The 23180-nt window shown below is 38.4% G+C and overlaps 1 protein-coding gene across 4 annotated transcripts in view; it reads left to right on the top strand.

Moving 5' to 3' along the window:
* Positions 1–23180, top strand: part of PDE4D (phosphodiesterase 4D) — a 422326-nt gene that overhangs the window by 230450 nt on the left and 168696 nt on the right. Inside the window, exon 1 of one of the 4 annotated variants that reach the window (XM_074812001.1) lies at positions 6207–6429. The exons of the other annotated variants lie outside the window; for them this stretch is intronic. Within the exon in view, the coding sequence (XP_074668102.1) occupies positions 6341–6429 (89 nt within the window). The 5' untranslated portion in view covers positions 6207–6340. Of the gene's footprint in view, positions 1–6206; positions 6430–23180 lie in introns of those variants that run through there. 4 annotated transcript variants of the gene reach the window in all.

Raw genomic sequence — 23180 nt, 5'->3', positions numbered from 1 at the left:
AATGTGTGAGTGAGTACATGCTTGTACATGCATGTTTGTATGTGTTCCATCTAGACAATTTTTAACCCTGTATGATTTCCACAAAATTTTATGGTTTTGCAAGAATCGGGGAGATAATTGAACTGTTGGAAGTTTACAGTTATAGTAGAATAGATGTGTAAAAGACTCTAGAACTGCTCTTTTGACAGAAAGGCTGCAGGCTATGCTAACTCTTTAAAAATCACCAAGAAATTCTTACAGGAAAACATTCTTGTGAATGCTCCAACCTCAGGAATAGTATCAGTACTACAAACCACTTCAGAAACTGTTGGTCAAGTGAAAAGGTCTTACAGAAATATTTCCATCTATAAGGCAGATTTTTTACAGAAAGAAGGGCTGCAGAATTAAACATTAGAGCCAACAAGGGATACAGAAACAAGGGCTGCAGAATTAAGCATTAAAGTCAACAAGGGATGATAAGTAATAATAATCAGAAAGAATTTGCAGTGGAAAGAGATAATAGTCCTGGGTAGAATATTATTTAATCTTAACAAAATATAGTCAGAACATGCATTTTTCTTGATATTTAGTCCCAGTGAAATAATTGGTGATTTTTTTTCACTGTAACATTAACAGGGCCAAGCTGGTATCATTAATAATATATTCAGACTTTCTGACCTGTTAAAATAAATCAGAGTAATGGAAAAAATGAAAGACTGAAGAAAATGGACTTGCCTTTTAAGGGGTTGAAAGTTCAGTCTTTAAGTTTATTAATCAAAGTCAGAATTAAGCAGGGTGTTTTCTGCTGGAGTGATTCTTTTTTCAGGTGGAAAAGGAATACTTGAAAGTCAGGATAGTTATTTCAGAAGAAAATACCTGTGTCATGGCAATACAACAGTCTGAGCAGAAATAATATAAAAAATGCAAGTTAGAAGAAATTTTACAGAAATAAACTTCATGTTATCTAACAACTAAATGAAATGCAAAAAATAATTTTATTTAATTCTCATGTGTTTTTAGCCTTCCAGCATAAACTCTAATTGAGGTAGTTCTATATGAAACTCTGGACCATGTCATGTTACTGGGAAAAATTAAAATGCAAGTTTATCCTATATTCAAATGTCTTACTCCTAATTCTTGTTTTGTCAGTTGTCTTTCATTCCTGTCTTGATAACAGCAAGAGAGAGGAAAAAGAGTGGGAAAAATGTCTGTAATAAAATATGCATAAATATTATTAAACTGTTTAGAATTCAGGTTGTGTAAGCCAGCTCTTTGAAATAGTGAGTAAATATTTGAATTTAGGTACATAATATTCAGTGGCATTTTGTTTGGAGATGTCCAATTAAACCATCAGACAGTGTTTGAAAACAGAAGGAATAACTCTGGGAGAAACATCTGTAAAATACTGTATACTAATGTAAACCGTTCTGCCCACTGTAATGACCCCACTTTGAACTCTTTCAAGAATTTCCAGTTGTTGATAAATAAGCATTTTTTAAACAAAAAAGTTTATATATTGCCATTGTCGCAATAGTAACTGTAACATCCTTTTTCTCAAAGTACAGCACTGCATACAGTACACCAACATGCAGGGCAGAGGCTTTGGGAAGGCTGCCTGGGGAAGGAGCACAACCGCACTATGCAGGAGCCACAAAGGGAGCATGCAGGAAAGCCCTGTTGCTTTTCACAATTTACAAAGTGTGTGAGCCAGCACAGGCAGGACACAGGAACAACAACAAAAACATGGATCAAATGCAAAGAGTAAATTTATTTTCATTACCTCACCAACCAGGGGATCCCCGAAGCAGCACCCAGACAGAGGCACGCAAGCAGGGATGCAGGCAACACAGAGCTCAGTCCATGCTAGAGGATCACCGAACCTGCTGTTTTTACCTGTATTTCAGGGATTCTTGCAGGCATAGTTTACCACTGTGCTTTTATCTTTCCCATAGCAAGACAGGAATCTCAAGCATGTTCAACAGCATGCCTCAAAGTCTATGACAGTTCTGTGCTATCTAAACACACACCTTCTGCTTGTCCAACACACAGGGACAAATAACAATTGGTATGATATATGTGTTTTTCAGCACCCCAGCTGCAGGTTACTTGAGCGTGTTTACAATTCTCCTTGCCAATCTTCCATTATTTTGCCACACAAAGTAATAACCTCAATTGTTTTTTTCAGTTTCGAACCTCTACCATTACTTCATCTGTCAAAACAGGAACTAGTGGTCCTGTCCATTTTCCTGTATTGTTCAAGAGGTTGTTGGTTGTGTTGCATCCCCTGGGCCCCCTGCACTGCCACTGTAACATCCCTCCCACCACCCACTCAGGATGACACGTATCAAATGAGGTTGATGAAGCTGACCTAGGAGTTTGGTACAGTTGCACCTGACCAATGAGATCAAGGCATGAGGGGGAGGCTACTTAAAAAAACTATCTTAGGAATCATAGTGTCCAGGTGCCGGCTATACTTCTGTCACACGCTCTGCTGAACAGCACAATCTGTCACACGTCCCGATGGGTTAGAGTAAAGTGGAGATCTCTGCAAAAACACCATCACCACCACTGGCAAGCCTCTTCGGCACAGTCCCCTTGAAGCTGCAATTGTTTGAGCATTGGATACATTGAGAGGAATTTAGGGGTAAAACTTGGCCCTCTGAGTTCTAAAATGCATCAGGGCACAGCTGGGAATGTGAACCAAGTCTGTAAAGATATTTGTGCTTATCACCAGACCTGCTTACTACCAAGAGCTACATGATTTCAGCTGACCAAAAAAGAGTCTAATTTCATGTAGGTTTCTGTGTTCGTTATTAAGTTTCACATTCTTAATTATGAAAAATACTATTTTGCTATTCATTTATATGTACAACTGTATGAGGTTCATTAAGGCCAAATGCCGGGTGCTGCACTTGGGCCACAACAACCCCCAGCAGCGCTACAGGCTTGGGGAGGAGTGGCTGGAGAGCTGCCAGTCAGAGAGGGACCTGGGGGTGTGGATTGACAGCCAACTGAACATCAGCCAGCAGTGTGCCCAGGTGGCCAAGAAGGCCAATGGTATCCTGGCTTCTGTCAGAAATAGTGTGGCCTGCAGGGACAGGGAAATGATCTTACCCCTGTACTCTGTACTCAGCACTGGTGAGGCCGCAGCTTGATGACTGTGTTCAGTTTTGGGCCCCTCACTACAAAAAGGCCATTGAATTACTCGAGCGTGTCCAGAGAAGGGCAACAAAGCTGGTGAAGGGTCTGGAGCACAGGTCGTACGAGGAGCGGCTGAGGGAACTGGGGGTGTTTAGTCTGGAGAAGAGGAGGCTGAGGGGAGACCTCATCGCCCTCTACAACTACCTGAAAGGAGGTTGCAGAGAGCTGGGGATGAGTCTCTTTAACCAAGTAATAAGTGATAGGACAAGAGGTAATGGCCTCAAGTTGCACCAGGGAAGGTTTAGACTGGGTATTAGGAAGCATTTCTTTACAGAACAGGTTGTTAGGCGTTGGAATGGGCTGCCCAGGGAGGTGGTGGAGTCCCCATCCCTGGAGGGGTTTAAGAGTAAAGTTGACTTAGCACTTAGAGATATGCTGTAGTTGGGAACTGTCAGTGTTAGGTGAATGGTTGGACTGGATGATCTTCAAGGTCTTTTCCAACCTAGACATTTCTGTGATTCTGTACCTTTTCTAAATAGCAGTAGTTTAAAACCTGGGAGAACAGTAAAAGAAATGTTTCTTCAATAAGTCCCTCTTTGTAGATCCTGTAAACCTGAAGCCGTCAATAATAACATACTATAGTGGTGTCACTGATCAGCTAGGAGTGTGAAGCTGATATCCCAAAATCTGTCAGAAATGTAGGGCAAAAGTTGCAATCACAAAACTGCATAGAATGTCAAAGATACCGCACCATGTATGTTTGTTACAGTTTGTATTTCTATAAGAGGTCTGAATTATCACTGTGTGCAATAATTGATAATCTTTTATATAAAACTAGATATTTTTACTCACATTATTGAGCTCTTTTTTTCCATAAAGTACTGCCTATAAATAACTACTTAATGTGAAATCATTTTATGTTCTTTGAGTGCTTCTGGAAACATTTTCTTTGTGTCTGAACAAAAAGAAAATAGGCAGGAAGAGCCTAGCGTCTTCTCTAAAAGTCAAGGTGTATTACAGAATTATTCGCTCCTTCATTTCCTTGCATTTCCATAAACACTATGATTTGTTTTGATACCATGATCCACTGCATGACACTGTACAGTGACAATAAGTGGTTTTGAAATCAAGTTATAAATTTAGTCTTTAGTAATCTTGTAAGAAGCTTATTTCTGTGACCTTATTGTGGTTGGCTGCATTAGCAATAAACCAGTGTAATAGTGAAGGAAGGGCACTAAGGAGAAGGAAAGAGAGCTCATAATAAGCATGTTTGGTTCAGTTTTCATTATTAAAAAAAGAAAAAACAAATGTTGTTGCTGTATTAATGTGTTGTACAAAATCCTTTTTAGAAACACAATGTGAAAAGGAAACATACTTGGCAATATTAAGTTATTTAGGATATAATTACAAAAATGCAGCCTACCCTGGATTTATTTTCCAGAAGAGAAACATTTATTTTAGCAAAGCTCACATTATCATTCAGGTATGTTTCAAATAATCTATTAATCATTCAAATTTTAATGATACATGATTGTGAAGAAGAGTATAACTTATGATACCCAGAGAGCACCTTACTAACCATTGTTGGAATGATCACAACTCTATTCCGGTGGAAACTAGATGCTATATTATTATGATTTAATTATATGGTATGTTCTTTAAACTGCTCAAAAATAATGTGAGTTTTGGCCTGGAAACAGTGATTTCACCTATGGATCTCACAACTTATTTCATGGTGTGAAGAGATTTATTGTCAGCTGACTCTGCAGTGCATTTGTCAGTGTAACAGAGGTAAAATAGTTCCTCGAAAGAGCGAAGTGTACCCAGTTATAGTATAATTTTTCTGAAGGGTATAGTTTCTCATTGTACCCTTTACCATTAAAATAGTACATTTCACTGGATAGTTGATTGATAGACATAATTTATTCCCTGGAATTTTTTTTTCTATTTCTATGACCTTTGCCAGTTCAGACCTGAGTAATCCTAAATTTTAATTTTTAACTTTGCTCAGGGTGAATACTCAATTTCTCCTCCATCTCCTTTCTTACGAATAAAAATATCTGGGTTAGCTTTGTTTCAAAGATCACCTGAATTAGAGAATTCTCTGCTTACCAGTGCTGGGAGATCATAGCCACATTCAGAGTTGGTAGAGGAAATAATGGTGGCCTCCCTGGCATGACCTTAGTTGGTGTCAGAATTGAATTGTAGGCTATTATTTACCTTCAACACTACTAGCACTAGGCTGAAACAATTGCATGCAAGAGTTGGGGCTGGAATTAAAAATAAAAATTAAAAACAACAATAACAACAACAACAACAAAAAACCAAAACAGCAAAAGACACCAAACTGCAATGACCTCAGGTAGTAGGGAACTGAGTTCAATTCTCAAAGTCACTGAAAGTAATTCAGTACAGGTAGCAATGTCTTTGAGAAAAGCTGCCAAGAGGCCTGAAAATTATCTACCAGTCTGAGACGTAGCTTCTTAGAGTGGCTGATCTCTCATAGATGATTAAGCCCTTTCAGAAGAGCTACTTAATGTTATAAATTGATTCTCTTCAGAAACTGTGAGGAAGGAAGACACACTTGAAGAGAGTTAAGAATTAAACAAAGAGGCAATTGAGGGGTTTGCAGGTTTTCAATATCAGTTTTACTCCCTGGTTACTAGTTCCTTATTGTGCTGGGAGGGACACACTGGGGAATGTAGCAGATTTTGGTGGGGTTTTATTTGCGGGTGTGGGGTTTTTTTGTGCTTACTCCTTAGTTGTCTGATGCCAGCCAAAACAGACTGTTCAAATATAATCCATATTAAAAATACATTCAACAGACTGTTAAGAGTTTGAAGCCCTTTAGGCAGTAGTGAATAATCAGAGCACTAGCTATTTCTGGTCTGCCTTAGTTCTATGGGTCTGTCCTCTTTAGTGGCTGCTATAACTATCCAAAGGTTTATGGTAAGAATTCTCACTTGAATAATGTGATAAGAGCCCTGAATATAAGAAACGTTCATGCAAAGGGCAAGTCTCATGCAGCAGGAAATCCCAGTTATCCCTTCTAGCCTGTGCTCTCAGCCAGCCACATCTCTGCCAAAGCATACCATAGCAAAAGGACGTTCCCTTACACAGTTACAAGTGCTTCATGATTAGTGCGGGGCACCTCCAGCACAACTATCCTGCTTCCCCTCAAGGATATATTTTTTAGACTATTTTAGAATTAACTTTGCCAATGGCCTTTCTGTGGGATCCTTTTGGAGCCTATATCCCTCGTCCGTCTTCAAGAAATAAGATGAGATTTCGCTTTTTGAAGTCCTACAGGTATCTCTTCTAGTGACATACGGTGTAATTGACGGGGATAATAGTTGCAACTGTGGCTCTTCTTTTATACTTCTATAGGATTATAGTATATAACAATTAGGAAATGTCTTGTATTAATTGTGACTCTCGAGCTCATAAAGGTTTTGCTGAACATGTATATCAAGAAAATAGTAATTTTTTCTGTGTGATTGGAAAATATTATGAGTAAATGATCATGGAAGTTTGTGAAACTGCACTTTTCAAGTAAATAATAATTTTGCATCTTTTTTGCACTCCAAGTCAGGGAAAAGGTAGATTAACATTTGTGTCAGTGTTCCTATAAAAATTTTAATTCTAAATATTAGCTTTACTTATTATAAGTAAACATAGTTATAGATATGACACACTGATACAGCATACCAAGTCTGAATTAATATTTATAGTTGAGGGGCTTTTGTATAACCAGAAAAACATGTTTGCTAAATATTTTTGTGATCACCATTTTATAAGTATAACCAATGAGAAGACCATGCAGATTCTGTTTTTTCCTAGCTGTTATTTAAAAATAACAATAGCAAAGTACGCTTTCCATTATTTATCATACTGCTTTTTGCAATTGAACCAATACTTGTTTTCCAACCTCCTTGGTTTTATCTAATAGATGAAATGTAAATTTTCAAGTATAAAATTCTTAAGATCCTCCCATTTGTATATAACACATTGAAGAACTAACTATATGTCATTTTAATGATAACTTTTTAACATTAATTGATGCAACAGTCACATTTATTTGCACACGTGTACAATATCAAATGCATGAGATAAATACTTTATATAGGATAGCAGTCACTATCTATGAATACTGTAAAAAAAACCTGGCTAGGTACAGTCCAACTTCTCTGTGTTTTCTTTTGCAAAAGTGAGGTTGTTCATACAGAGGGAGCTGTTTTTATAACTAATAATAATAATAACAGATAAAGGGATTTGAATAGAGAATAAAAAGATGGTATCTATGATAGTTTCTAAAAGTTCAAAACTAGATCATATAATTTAGCTGAGATTCTCTTAAGACAGTCTTCTTATAACGGATTTTTTTTTTTCTTGAATAAAGCTACTCATGTTTCTCTTGCAAACTTTTATCAATGTTTCAGAAACAAAAAGATAAATATTTCAAGTAGCATGTTAATATGGGATCTGATTATTCCGATGTTTTACTTATGTAAATATAGCACATTGTCTAATTTTTCAATCTAACAAAGTGAAAATAATCTTAAAAGTTGTTAATAAAAATAAAAAGCAAGGAACTCTTCTCTAAAGTCCAGAGGTGTGAATGAATTTTGTCTTGCCATACAGAAAGTGTTATATCTTTGTTCTCAGGAGCTTTAAAGAATTAGCTTGAGGTTGAAGATAATTTTATAAAAACTGGGTCATAGCTGCATTATTGAATGTGAACCATTTTTGTTGTTACTATTTAAGTTTTGACTGAGAAGAGGATTACAAATCCTTAATGTGCATATTACCATGTCACTGCCATGGCTCCATTCTCACTGTAGGTTATATTTAGAAATCTACTACAAAATTTTACTGTACTCGGTCCCCGTGTAATTTAATAACCTTGTTTATGTCAACTGACAGCTCTGCTCACGTCACTCAACTATCTGATGTCAAGGGGCTTTGGTTTCTAAAACTGAATACCTGATAGTACCATCCAGGCTTTCCATGATGAACATTGTTTAGCAAACCATGCTGTTCTATTCTACTTCATAATCTTAATTTAAATTGTGAAGTTGGCCATGATTTTAACATTTCTTTTGCTACGTTTTGGGCAAAAACCATAGTGGGATACTCAGAATCTGTTAATTAAACGGACCATTATGTTTTAATTTACATATTTCATTTCTGGGAGATTCTGTGATACGTTGATGTCCCCTTATAGTCAATAGTGTTTTGAGTTTCTCTGCTGATCAGCAAGTGCTGGGATTTGCATCTTTCAGAAGGTGGTGGAAGAGCCAGACTAACGCAAGCTTTCCCAGAGTAGGAAAAAAATATGCCTTGAGACAATGCAGTTTTTCTAGGAAGAGCTGGAATGCAGTGCAGTCACTTAGAGTTCCTCCTCCTCTGCCCTTCCCATCAAATAAACCATAGGTTAAAGCCTCAGCAAATTGCACTGAGCAAAACCAGGAAAGCAGACCAAAAAAACTGGTAGAGATTCACTTACGATTCACTATACACCAGAAGTGCAAGTATTCACAGCATTAGATGTAGAACCAAGGCCAGGAGTGGGTACTTCACAGATGAGGAAACTCAGGAGACCACCAAATCATTTCACAATTTCAGTATATTTTTGCAGGCTGGAGAAGGAGAAGGGTTGTTTAGTTTTGTAGGGAGGTGTGCCCATTCTGCTCTCTGGCAGACGAACATTCTTCTAGTCCAATACAAACAAAATATTTGTAAATCTTTATTATATTTCCAGAACTCACAGAGAAGCTCACCTCTTTTCCTTTCTCTTTTTTTTTTTTTTTTTTTTTTTTCCCCCCCTTTCTTTTCAAAGCCTTGAGTCTCTCTGAACTGAAGCATACCTCATTTCCTGAAATGCAGACAGGAATCATGTTTCCTGCTGCATTTAGCTTTGCTCAGGAAAATACCACTAGATGTGACTGTAAAAACTGAGTCCTAATAGTAGCACAGTTACACTTTAGAGCCTCCCAAGACCTCTGAAGAATGGACGGAGACAGCAGCCTTCTTCATGACCTCTAAATCCCATCGTGCATGGATGAAGAACTAAAGCACCTATCAAAATGTCCTGCACATAACTGAAATGTATGAATAAGGACATGTTATAAGACACTAAATCCTGATAGATGCTAAACACTTACACCTCTCACTGACCTAACGACAGGTCCTCAGGACCACTTAGAAGATTCTCCAGAGGCAGCAGGATCTGCCCCGATTATCTGGCTGTTCATTAAGTCTTTTTACACAAAGAAGGATTTGTGAATAACTCTGGAGTGAAAATCTGCTGAGTAAACCTGTTTGTGAAGACAATTTTGTAGAGATTGTAAGCTCCTAAGTAAAAAGAGTGTTATGGAGAAATGACACTGACAATAATATGCATTAAATTGAATAATCAAAGAATTAATAAGTTTGTTAAATTATTGCAGTGTCAGAACTATATCTTCATTTTGTTAACTATGAAGATACACTTCGTGAGACAGTAATCATGAAGCCTATATCTTCATGTGAAAGAGAAAGAAAGGTTCTTTGTTATTTTATGTGAGCTTCTTTTGTTCCTTCCTCTGCTTTCTTTCTGTTTTTCTTCTTTGGCTGCCATCTGGCATATGTCCCTGGACAAGAGGAATGGTCATGTGTCTGAAGCTACTGCCAGCACTACTTCTGCAGCCAGGTGCTCACGGCATTTGTACATAAGGAGGCAGATTCCCTCCTGCCAGATAATTGTACTCCAAGCCACTAAACTCTCCAGAGCAGGGCTGGAAAGTAGAATCTTTCTCTCAAACAGCAATTTTCAGGAATCCCTCTCTAAGGGGATTTCTTAATGATGTCAAAGCTTTCTTAGTGAGCAGAGTGTAATATTTTTTTTTCTTATAAGCCTTGTAATGAAATGAGAATAAAAACCAGATTAAATTTTATTATTTTATTTGTTAGAGTTTAGAGTCCCAGCACACTGGAACTAGTTTGGTTCTTTTTGACTAGTCATTCAACATTGTCTGGGAAATAAAATATTTGAATGCATAAGTGTGGACTTTTCTAGTGAACGTGATGAGTCACACAGTTGATTTCATATTCAGCTCAGAAATTCTGTAATTCAGAGTATGCCCTGTCACCATTAAATTATGTTTTGAGTCTCAGTCAGACTTATTTTAGACAGATCTGCATGCCAAATTATCATCATTCGCAATTCAGACATTTGGTTATGTTAATTTGAAATCTTAGGAAAAGTGGCAAAATAGCAAGGCATATTGCTAGTCAGGTTAAGTAGCAATAGGAAAGCAGGTGCAAGTGAATCATACTTGACTCTTGGTATTGCTGCAGATTTACATCCTTGACAAAACGGCCTAGAGAGTCCCTGATAATGACTAAATATAAAAAGTCCGTACAACATTTCCTAAAACTTCAGCAAGTCAAGTCCCAGTCCATAGGTCCCCAACACCAAGAAAAAAACAGAAGTTTCAGGTTTTGCTTAAAATTCTCAGACATAGTTGATTCACACAAATAAGTTGAGTGAGTCTATCACAGTGGGACAGATTGAGTCTGTCAGTGTTTCTTATTGCTGATTTGGACTAGCATTACCAGAGTGCTTATTCTGTCAGATTTTGCTGTTCTTGCTACTGCCTTGGAAGTTATGTAGTTAGTGTGAAATAACCAGAAAACTGAAGTATATCTGTAGGTATTTTATCAACAAGTTTTTTTCCAATTTATGCTTAAGTACATTCTAACAGCCTAAGCCATGTATGAATAACCATCAGGAAATGTGCTTTTACACACAGTGAAGTAAATTATGATGACTAATGTTGCTATGGTTTACAATAAATAAATGGTTGGGCTTTGCTGTTTGTGGCTGAAACAATCCCCATGCAAAGCTGGCCTTCCAGATTAGGTTGGGAGCATATATTAGCATCCCTTTAGATGCAGAAAAAGATTACACTAGCCATAAACACCAGGAAATACTCAGTTTGATTTACAAATTGTAGATGTCCATGGATATTTATGTTAATGTCAGGACTATCTGACTTGCAATTCCCTGATGTATAACAAATTCTAGGAGCACTATAAATAGACCTATCATTCAATCTGATACCGAATACATCAAGAACAAGCTGACACTAGTTCAGCATGTACCAGGTCAAAATGTAATTAATTTCTAGATACTGCATTAAACAAGAAGAAAAATGGTATGGGGGTAACTTAACAATGTTTATTTTATGCCACTGCAGAATATGTTTATGTCCATTGTGGATCTGAATAACTTTTCTAATTGCAAAAGAAATTGAAAAAATGGAATTTCTTATTGGAACTAATAAATAACATTTATTTCTGAGTCCCAGAAACCACTAATATCTACAGGTCATTTCATGTTTCAGTTGTCTCTGTGAAAGCCACATGTGAATGTTAATTAAAAACTTCTTCAGTATGCTAAAAGGTAATTTGAGGCTCTAATGCACCTTTCTTCGTGAGGCAAAAAAGACAAAAGGAGATGAAGAGGCACAAAAAGGGAGAGACTTCTGCTCACCTAGAAAGGTCTGGCACACCAGTCTGGTGTCATCCGTAGAAGCGTTGTTATATTTCATCACAGGTGTGGTCCATGCCATCTAATCAGGTCTGTGACAACAGCCAGCAGCAGACATTTGAGAGAGAACTGTATGAAACTTGTTGGTTACAGTATAATCTTCCTTGAGGGGGCATTTCCTTAACATCTTCAGTAGTTCCTTATGCATGAGTACTCCAAAACTCTCCTTACTGTATGTATTGCTTGGGTATTTTACTTATTCACACCAAATTTTGATCATTTTTTAATAAAAAAGTTGCTGAATTTTTGGCTTCAGCAGTATCTTTTGACATACACTTCCACAGGTGAACTCTCTGTGATGTGCAGGACTTTCTTCATTCTGCTGTCTTTTGCCTTGGAATATTTTAAGTAGTATTGCGACCTTATGTTGCTAAAGGGTTAGATGTTGGTTTATATATTTGTGTACCACTCTTGCTCATGAGCTTTCTAACTAATGTATATTTTCAGTGCCTCTTTTCACATGGAAAAATTTAGTGTCCGTATCATTCATGTTGCAGATCTCTTAACATGTCTTCCTATTTAAATGCTCCTTCTAATGCAGAGTGACTAGAAGCAAATCCAGAACTTCTGATGAGGACACACAGTCTAGATGAATTACAATATTCCTATTCTCATGGAAATATAATTTTAATAACATTTCCATTACAATATTTCCATTATTGTCCTCTATCTGTTTTCTGATGTAGTTTAATAGATTAGCTGATTAACTGATTTTGAGTCATGATCAATAACCTCCCATTCCATTAAATACCTGGTTAATGTCTGTACCAGTCAGACTAGATATTCTGTTTTTAACCCTGTTGGAATAGTTTTACTTCCATTATTACGTGCTTTTTCTCTTGTTCCATGTCTGCCTGTTCTCCTTCCTCTGAGAGAAGTTTACAAGGACACAGGATTGAGTGAAGGCAACAGGGGTCTTTGCAGCGGGTAGAATTTCAATCTCACTGGAAATTTTGCATTTCCAAAAGAAAAAAAAAATCCCTTGTGATGAATAGCCACTTTTGCACATTTTTCTATGTGAAGAACAATCTTTTCTTTAAGATAATGAAATATAAAATGTGATTTAGGTTTTTTAATAGCCTCTTTTCTTCTGGTTTCCTGACTTGTCAGAAGGTTAGAAAGTCTTTCAGGCAAGCTGCCCAGAATCCAAGCAACCACAGAAATCAGGGTTCTCAGCAGCAGGAGACAGATGCTGCCAATCAACATACTCATACAGTTGGTCATTATATATGTGTGTATTATATATACAGTATGCACATACACACACACGTGTGTGTGTGTATATATCCTACATTAAGTGAACAAACTGTCAGAAGTTTTCCAGGAAGAAGCTGAATACACAGTACCGACATTATTGTTTGTCCACATGAACTCAGCTTTCCTTTATTTATTTTACCTTTGCAACATTTCCAGTCAATACTCAGCTCTTTAGTGGCTTAGCTTTCACAGGCTTTGGTACAAATTTCTGTTGAAGTTGTAAAAACAAAATGACACAGCAGAACAAATGAGAGCAAAGCCTAAGAATATCTATCGTCTCTCCCAAGTAGGATCAGATAAACTGTTAACACTAGCTGAAGTTACTTAGCTAGTGAAGTAACCTAAAATGGAAGAAAGCAAAACTACTTAAATGGGATATAATTGCCTCCAGATAGAGAATGGGAGGCCTCATATTTTCTTGATTATAACAGATGTAGGTGAAGCAAAAAGACAAATATCAAAAATAAAAATAAAAAATAACTCCAGCTCAAGCTACTTTTGTATTATTCTAATATACCCTATGAGTTATACCCTTGTGCATCCAGCTTCATGTGCAGCTGCTGGGAAGCGAGTCGCAACAGATATTTCAGTGTCCTCATGATACTTCATCTGAAGGCACCTTTTCCTTCCCCAAGCTCTTTCCAGACAGGACTATGCACCTGCAGCCCTTGTTACAAGCTGCTACAGAAGTACTAGCACCAAACAAAAGCACTTGGGCAGGTTGACACTCCTCAATTACTTTCTTTACACTTGCTTTGTCAGGATTTATATTTGGCCCACATCAGATCTGCTGTGAGAAGCTTCTTACCCACAGAAAAAACACAGGGAGTTCATGCTCCAGAGTTTGCCAGTTTCTTAAATGGTGAATTCTCTGCTTCTCTATATGACCATTTTAGGTGTACAGAGCACAAGGATGATAGATGGATGGCTGAAGCTTTTGTCCTTTTTAAAGGGGAATGCATGCCTAAGGAACAGTACATCAAAGCTGGCTGTTTTGTGGTTAGTTTTGTTTCAAATTACAAACACTCTAGTCTCTTCTGTTCAGTTTGAAGTTCTGTTTTTGTTCTGATAAAATGAAATGTGGTAATACATGGAAATACATGGAACTTGTAACTGTGAATTAAAATATTGCAGATGGAGCAGGATCTGCTGCTCAGACCCTAATTCCTATGACTCTAATAGGTGTGGATATTATCTTACATTTACTTGGGTTTCCTAAGTGTGTGAAACATGTTTCAACTTCTGGGTAACCATCTAATTGCATAATTTTTCCTTGCTTTTTGCTCCTCTTAATAGTAAAACAAAAAGAGAATGGAAATACGGTCATGCAGACATTAAATGGGAAAAGCAGAGAAGTCAGCTGTTTTAAGCAACAAAGTTCATCTGTTTTATATCATGCTTTGGAAGCCAAACCAAATGTTTCAACATCATTTGTGCTTCACTGAACCGGGGACTGAACTGTTAGAAAATCAATAATTTGAAAACTAGGGTATGTCTGTAAAACAGTAGAAGTAAAATCCACTAAGTTGGGCTTTTACTGGTGGCAGAGGAGAAAATTAAGTTACTTCTAAACACTGTCTTAAGGAAAACACTCCCATGGATTTGCTGTGAGATATCTGGAAGTGTTTCATTCCTGAACAGAAGCGTCATTGGCACCTGAGAATCAGGAAGAAGTTTACATCATACTAATGTGTATGGTTAATCATGTCAACCTTCTGAAACAAAATACTGATTTTTGCATGTATTTTCTATTTCAAATAGAAAGGAAAAAAAAAGATATTAATATAATTTCTTAACATTAATCCCAGCATCCAGATGGTTCCCTTAATAAGGGAATCATGCAGTCTTAATGAGCATGTAAATTGCAAACTATTTGTTCCATGTTTCCTCTTGGCCACAGTCTCTGTTTAAGCTCTATCCCACGTGACACAGTACAGTGTATTGGAACATGGCATATTTTGAGGCTTATCTGAATTTTGCGTGAAAAATACATAGTAGTCCTGTTTTCTGATAAACTCTGCTCAGGATCATAGAAAACAGAAGGAATTCTAGCCAGCGTGGTTTTAAATGTGCAAATACAAGCACATTTTAATGTCAAAACAATATTTATTGTTTATAGATAAGAATATTAATGATACAGATGGTATACTCATTTATACTTGGGGCCAATAGCAAAATGTAGTGAGATCTCATTAAAAAACTGTTTCAAGATACATGCAAAATTTCATTCTCACATGCAGAGAAACAGATACCTCTGTGATCCACCAAGGGCTTAAGTTTCACTGTCACAGTTCTTCCTGCTTGGCTATCCCTGTTAGCATATCATAAAAAGATATAAAATTTTAATTATGCTGTGCATACTTTTCACTCTGGACTCCAAAATACACCAAGTGTTAGCCTGCAAATCCATATAAAATTTAAATAGAAATATGTAGTAATCTAGGTAGTGTCTGTTAAACACATAATCATACCATGATATGATTGTCTTACCTATGCTGAGTGTCAAAAACTGTATGTTTCTGTAAAATTTTGATGTGAAAGCTCTTTTTCACATATCTTGATGCTATCAGAAGGTGCTGGGCTGGTATTTTAGTAAGTGCCATGTGAGGGCCCTGATTTTTGCTTGGTTGTATCTACACAGTGAATCAAATGGCGCAGGAATCCTTCCAGGTGGTGAACTGGGACTAGCTCGCTTGACACGGCTAGTGTCCATGATGCCAACCTTTCCTGCTCCCTGGAGCAGAATATGAGGGAACAAAATACTTATCTGGAGAGGTCCTTGATCCAGGGCTCAGGTGGTCCATGGTAGCCTCCAAATCAAGAAGGGTTTACTCCATTTCTTCTCCATTAAAATAAACTGATCACAGTTTTCTACTGGACTATATCGTATTCTGCTTGATTATATTACAGTATTGTCAACTCCAACTGCCTTTAATTATGCCTTGGAGAACCACAAGTGTTTGTTTAAAAAGTCTTCTTTTTCCTTGTCCTCAAGTGGTTAAATCTAAAGGATTTCCCAAAACCAGAAAAGCCATGAGCTTTCTTAAGATGCAGTTTGAGACTTTCATCTAACACCTGGACTCTAGGAGCTTTAAAGAAAATACTTTAGTCTGTGAGACTGGTAATAACTTTTCAGAGGTTGGCAGGGCAGGATAATGCGGCTTAGACAGTCACACCCTGAAAACTTTATTTATCTAAAATTCTACTTCACAGCACAGAGTGGAAGTGTGACCCAGACTGCTCTTCACAATGGCCTACTCTTTCTTCTGGAGTTCAGAGTAGAAAGTTGTTAGGTGTTAGTATAAGAGATTCACCCAGGCTGCTATTAGCATGCAAAACTTGACAGCCTCTTTTTCCCTGATATTCTTTCAAGATGTAGATTTCCCAGCTGTATAATGGGACTGATTTAAGATGCAAGGAAAGCAGCAGACAATCCTGGAAAAGCTGTGCTCTCTCTTTCCGCTGAGAGAGAGATTTGCTAAATTTGCGCTCTCTTCACCCTTTCAAAGGAATAGTTGATCTTTGACCAAGAAGATATTACATAATTCAGACCATTCATTTTGAATTAATTTGTCATTTTGATTATAGTTTATAATAGCTAATATAAGTTTAAATGAAGGAGGATAAAAAGCAGAGAATGTCAGTGAAAATTATTTATTACAGTGCAGAACTGTCTGATGGAGCTGCAGTATGCCAGCTTCTTAACTTTGATAAAGAGAAATAAATGGATGTTATTAGGAATTCATTGTAAACATTATCTCATATGATACTTCTAAATGGTTTAGGTAACATTTCCTTTCAGTACAATATATCTTTTTGATCCTGGAACATTTAATTCACTGTTAAATGTTATGTTACTATAAAAGGTAAGAGTAAAACTGCTTCCAAGTACACACTGTTTCAGTAAGATGTGAGCTTGTTCATGCCAGCTCTTCAGGTTTACAGACAAAGTCACTTCCCTCAAAATAGCAGCTTTAGGAGTTATGGTAATAATGTAAAGCAATGTAAAGCAGTTTGTGGTAACAATGTAAAGCCACCTTAGGCATCTGCATTTAAAGTCCTACAGCTCTTATCCTAACTTTAGTTCAGCATCATCATTTTTGCACTTATAGTGAATAGCTTAGGAAAGTGAAGTATGAGTATCCTGTTAGAAAGACATTATGGCTCAACATACTTAAGGAAAGGGATTTTTTTCTTCAGTAAATTTTAAATATAACCTAAATAATTGTTTTTCATTATAGCTGTTATCTATTCCTATTCTGTAACTGAAGTCATTGCAGAATTTCTGTCATGTTTTTGGAATTTCTGGCTAACAAATTGCCTGCTTTGGTTACCTTCTTTCTGTTTGTTGTGTCACTAAGTATACGTAATAGCACTACAATTTGATTTACCATTAATAGCATAACACTTTGTTCATAGCACTTTCTTCACATTTATGGAAAAATCTTTGATTTTCACACTTGGCAGTAAGATTAAAAAACTCTTATCTATATTTTGTGTATTTCTAATAAACTAGTTAGTTGCTTAGGCTTTGTCAATATCTGTTTAAGTTAAAATTCAAAATAGTCTGATATTATTTTTCATCTACAAATATTGAGTTGCACAGTAGCATCGTAATACTTGTGGAGTGAGAGATGCAAATTAAGAAATAAGGAACTGCAGAAATTCAGAGGAGTCAGAGAATTAACTTTTATAGCTTTAATATCCACCTTTGATTTGGCTATGTGGCAGAAAAATATGGGGCAAAGACTGGAAAGGAGAAAAAAAACTGTTGGAGGGAGAAAAATTGCCAGTCAAATCTGTCAAATAAACAAATGGTTATGGGACAGGTTCCACAGCCAGGTCTTCAGCTACTTACACCACGGGACTCACTTTGAGAAGCCTGGTCTAGTGGGGACTGATGGAGTCCATCTGTCAGAGAAGAGGAGGAGCATCTTTGGCTTGCCAAGCTGGTGAAGAGGGTTTTAAACTAAAGTTGCAAGGGGAGGGGAACCTCAGTCCATCCTACCCCTACCAGTTTGGTGCCAGTGCCAGCAATAGATGCCCAGAGCCTGGAGAGGGATCACAGGTCAGCAGGAGAGCACCTGAAGAGCAGCACAAAGGAATTCCAGCTGCTCCAGCCAGTGAGTCAACTTCATCGGGGACCCAACTTAAATGACTATGCAAATGCACGTAACATGGGGAATAAACAAGAGAAGCTAGAGACATGCACATACTTGCAGGGCTGCAATCTTACTGGCATCGCCGAGATGTGGTGGGATGGCTCCTATGACTGGAGTGTTGCAATGGAAGGATACAGGAAGGGCAGACAGGGAAGGCAAGGAGAGGGTGTCACCCTCTATGTTAATGACTAGGTGGAGTGCATGGAGCTCTGCCTGGGGATGGATGAGGAGCTCACCAATTTATGGGTCAGAATTAAAGGGAGAGCAGGGCCAGGAAACATTATAGTGGGAGCCTGCTACAGACCACCTGACCAGGAAGATCAAGTGGATGAGGCCCTCTATAGACAGATAGGAGCAGCTTCACGTTCACAAGCCCTGGTCCTCATGAGGGACTTCAGCCACTGTGATAGCTGTTGGAGGGACCACACAGCAGGGCATAAGTAACCCATGATGTGGATTGTGGAATGTGTTGATGGTAACTTTCTTACCCAAGTGATAGAGTAGCCAACAAGGAGAGGTGCTATGCTGGACCTTATTCTCACAACAAGGAGGGGATGGTGGGGAGTATAAAGCTCAAGAGCAGCCTTGGCTGCAGTGACCATGAAATGATTGAGTTCAAGATCCTTAGGGCAGCAAGTAGGGTGAACAGCAAGCTCACTACCCTGGACTTCAGGAGAACAGACTTTGGCCTCTTCAGGCATCTGCTTTGCACAGTAGCATGGGATAAAGTGCTGGAAGGAAAAGAGGCTCAAGAAAGCTGGTTGGTATTCAAGGTTCCTCTTCTCCAAGCTAAGGAGCTATACAGTCCAACAAAGAGGAAGTCAGGCAAAAACTCCAGGAGGCCTTCATGAATGACCAAGGAGCATCTGGACAAACAGACATAAAAAGGAAGCCTTCAGAGGGTGGAAGCAAGGACAGGTAGACTGGGAGGAATATGGAAAAATTGAGCAGTCAGGGATCAGGTTAGGAAGGCCAAAGCTCTGATAGAACTACATCTGGCCAGGGATGTCAAGGGCGACAAGAAAATCTTCTATAGGTACATCAGTGATAAAAGGAAGACTAGGGAAAATGTGGGCTATTTCCAGAAGGAAATGGGATACCTAGTTACCCAGGACATGGAGAAAGCTGATGACGTCTTTGCCTCAGTCTTCACCAGCAAGTGCTCCAGCCACACCACCCAAGATACAGTAGGCAAAGGCGGTGACTGGGAGAATGAAGAACTGCCCACTGTAGGAGATCAGGTTCAAGACCATCTAAGGAATCTGAAGGTGCACAAGTCCATGGGACGTGATGAGATGCATCTACGGGTCCTGAGGGAACTGGCAGAAGTGGCTAAGCCACTATCCATCATATTTGAGAAGTTGTGGCAGTCCAGTGACATTTCCATTGACTGGAAAAGGGGAAGCACAACTGCCATTTTTAAAAGGGCTAAAAGCACGACCTAGCGAACTACAGACCAGTCAGTCTCACCTCTGTGCCTGGCAGGATCATGGAGCGGATCCTCCTGGAAACAGTGCTAGGGCACATGGAAAATAAGGAGGTGATTGGTGACAGCCAACATGGCTTCACTAGGGGTCTGACAAACTTGGTGGCCTTCTACAATGGGGTTACAGCATTGGTGGATAAGAGGAGAGCAACTGATGTCATCTACTTGGACTTCTGCAAAGCTTTTGACACTGTCCCACATGACATCCTTGTCTCTGAATGGGAGGAACATGGATTTGATGGATGGACCACTTAGTGGGTGAGGAATTGACTGGATGGTCGCACTGAAACAGTTGCAGTCAACGGCTTAATATCCATGTGGAGACCTAGTAATGATTGCTGTTCCTCAGGGGTCGGTGTTGGGACCAGTGCTGTTTAACATCTTTGTTGGAGACATGGACAGTGGGATTGAGTGCACAATCAGCAAGTTTGCTGATGACACCAAGCTGTGTGGTGCGGTCAACATGCTGGAGGGAAGGGATGTTCCATCCAGAGGGACCTTGATAGGCCTTGATAGGGACCTTGAGAGCTGGGCCCGTTCAAACCTCATGAAGTTCAGCAGAGCCTAGTGCAGGGTCCTGCACATGGGTTGACGCAATCCCAAGCACAAATACAGGCTAGTCTATGCGTGGATTGAGAGCAGCTCTGCGGAGAAGGACTTGGGGTTAGCAGTGGATGGAAAACTGAATATGAGCCAGCAATGTGTGCTTGCAGCCCAGAAAGCCAACAGTATCCTGGGCTGCATCAAGAGAAATGTGGCCAACAGGTCGAGGGAGGTGATTCTCCCCCTCTACTCTGCTCTCATGTGACCCCATCTGCAGTGCTGTGTCCAGTTCTGCAGCCCACAATATAAGAAGGACATGGACATGCTCGAGAGAGTCCAGAGGAGGTCATGAAGATGATCAGGGGGCCTGGAGCATCTCCCTTATGCAGACAGTCTGAGAGAGTTGGGGTTGTTCAGCCCAGAGAAGAGAGGCTCCAGGGAGACCTTATAGTGGCCTTAAAGGGGGCTACAGAAAAGATGGGGAAGGACTCTTTATCAGGGAGTATTGTGACAGGACAAGGGTTGATGGTTTTAAATTGGAAAAGAGAAGATTTAGATTAGATCTAAGGGAGAAATTCTTTACTGTGAGGGTGGTGAGACACTGGCACAGGTTGCCCAGAGAAGCTGTGGCTGCCCCCTCCCTGGAAGTGTCCAAGGCCAGGTTGGACGGGGCTTTGAGCAACCTGGTCTAGTGGAAGGTGTCCCTGTCCATGGCAGGGCGGCTGGAACTAGATGATCTTTAAGGTCCCTTCCAGCCCAAACCCTTCTATGATTCTGTGATTCTATGATATTATTGGTGGTGTTTTTTTCTCTACTGATGTAAATAACCACTCAGTTTACTGTTTTTTCTTCTTTCCTTTATTTTTCCCCTATAACACAGACATAGTATTTGCTGAAGTTATAATGCAAAATGAGGCAGGAAAGTGTTATTAACAATCATCAACTTCAATTTATAAAACAATTGCAACAGAGTAAAAATCAGTGTGTGTATCTAAAATTTGTCATGTGATCAAAAATATTGAGGAGTTTAATATCACTTTGTGTACTTAACAGGCATGTCTGCTGTAGCGGGGCTTAATCCTGCAGGAATAATGGCCCATCAGTTTAGTCTGAAAGAGATCCCAGACTGATATCAGATATGGGTAAGAAAATAAACACTAGGGGCAGAATTGAGATCTGAAGTCTAAATGGAAGAAAAGCAAGTTATTTATTATTGGAGCATGTTCTGTAAAGTCTTGTTTTAAAAAGCCTTTTTTTTTCTTTTTTTTTTTTTTTTTTTTTCGGTATTAGTAGTATTTGTTTATAATGTGTCACGTTTTCCACTTTAGGTAAAACAGGTTACTTTTTGGAGTGTTACAACTACCAAGTGAAGAGCAACAGATTCTGTTGCTCCCGTGTAGCTGCTCCAGCTTATCAAAAGGGCTTACGTTAAAAAAGCTGAAGTGGGATAACTTTGAATGTGGTGCTGTCAAGCATATTCAGGTATAAACAACAGATTCACGTCTACACCTCAGGTTAGAATTACTGAAGCTCTATCAGTTCCATATATCTGTGGATAAATCCCTGCAGGTGAGAAAGACTCAAGTTATTAATTTTGTTTTAAATACTACGTATTGCAAGAGATAAAAGATCAAATAAGCTTCATATTCAAACTAAAACTAGACCAAAACCAGGATATGTAAAGGATGAAAGGATGACTGTATTGTAGGAGAGGCTTTAAGGTTGTTTAGAAAAGTGATTTAACTATACTGATGTTCAATGGCTTTTTTTTCATTAAGATTTCAGTTGCTGATTAAGAGTTGAAGAAAACTTTGTCTCTGGGAAATAACTAATGATTTTCTAAAGTTCCAGTGCATTTTTTTCTTACTCTTTTCTCTAGTGCTCCATCACCCCTTCTCCATCCTAGTATACTGAGCTGAAGAAGGGCCTATTTTAAATGGCATTCCCAGAAAACAAAACCAAACTAGAAAGATTTGACCGAGCTATAATGGCAAAATTCTTAGGCCAACTAGCAGAATTTTAATGTTTTCATGTATTAAGAAGGCAAACACATCTCCAAAGCCACCACAATCAGTATCTTTTACAACAGTATCTTTCACAGCAGAAACGTCAAAATCCATAGATCCTACATCTCTTCCTTAATCAGTGTAATATACTTTATCCCATGCACTAGATGTCACCGTAGAAACTATGTGAGACAAAACAAGTTCTGGATCCAGAATTATCTTTCTGAAGCAATGGAGGAAGGTCAGAAATGACAGCAGCCATGTTGTGTCTCATCCTTCAGTGTGACACACAAAGGACTTCTAGCAATATCTTCAAAAGACAAGCCTGGGAATTAAAAGTTGACATTTTACTGGACACGTTTTTTCCAATCTTACCTTTTCCTCACCCTCCCACTGGTCACCTTCTATTCTATAGATGCTCTTTGTGTCTTTTTGCTCTCTATGGATCTGCTATTTTCTTCTTTTTCCAGCATCACTTTCTTCTTCACAGGTACTGCTTTTTTTTTTTTTTTTTTTTTTTTTTTTTTTTTACTCTCTCTAGGTCTAATTAATGAACAGAATTAGATTAAACTGAGAACACATTTGGTTCTAATTCATACTAGTCTTTTGTTTACTGCCTCTTAGATCTAGACAAAAGGACTGGGTACACAAACTTTGTTATTCTGCATATCTGACTTCTCTAGAAATGTCTTGTATTGATTATGAAGTTACAAAATTAACACATTTAAACTCTGGGTTTTTGGTACTACAGATTCATTTCAGTATCTACTTTTTTGAAAACTTGGATTTAGATCCTGAAAAAGTAGTCTCAGATCTTGCCCTGTTTTCTTTCAAAAAACAAAACAATCCCTCTCTGACATCCTTGTTCTTTTAGAAGTTAAGAGCAGACATTGTTTTGGTAGAAAAAGCTGCTGGCCCGCATTTCAGAAATACATGGTCATCCCTAACAAGGTTGTGAATGAGTAGACTGTGCATTCCTGAGAGCTCAGCCTTCTTCCTGAAACCTCTGAGCT

This window comes from Strix aluco, chromosome Z, assembly GCF_031877795.1.
Source record: "Strix aluco isolate bStrAlu1 chromosome Z, bStrAlu1.hap1, whole genome shotgun sequence".
In the NCBI taxonomy this organism is placed as follows: Eukaryota; Metazoa; Chordata; class Aves; order Strigiformes; family Strigidae; genus Strix; species Strix aluco.
The sequence above is the reverse complement of the archived record's forward strand: the minus strand, read 5'-3'. Positions and strand labels throughout refer to the sequence as shown.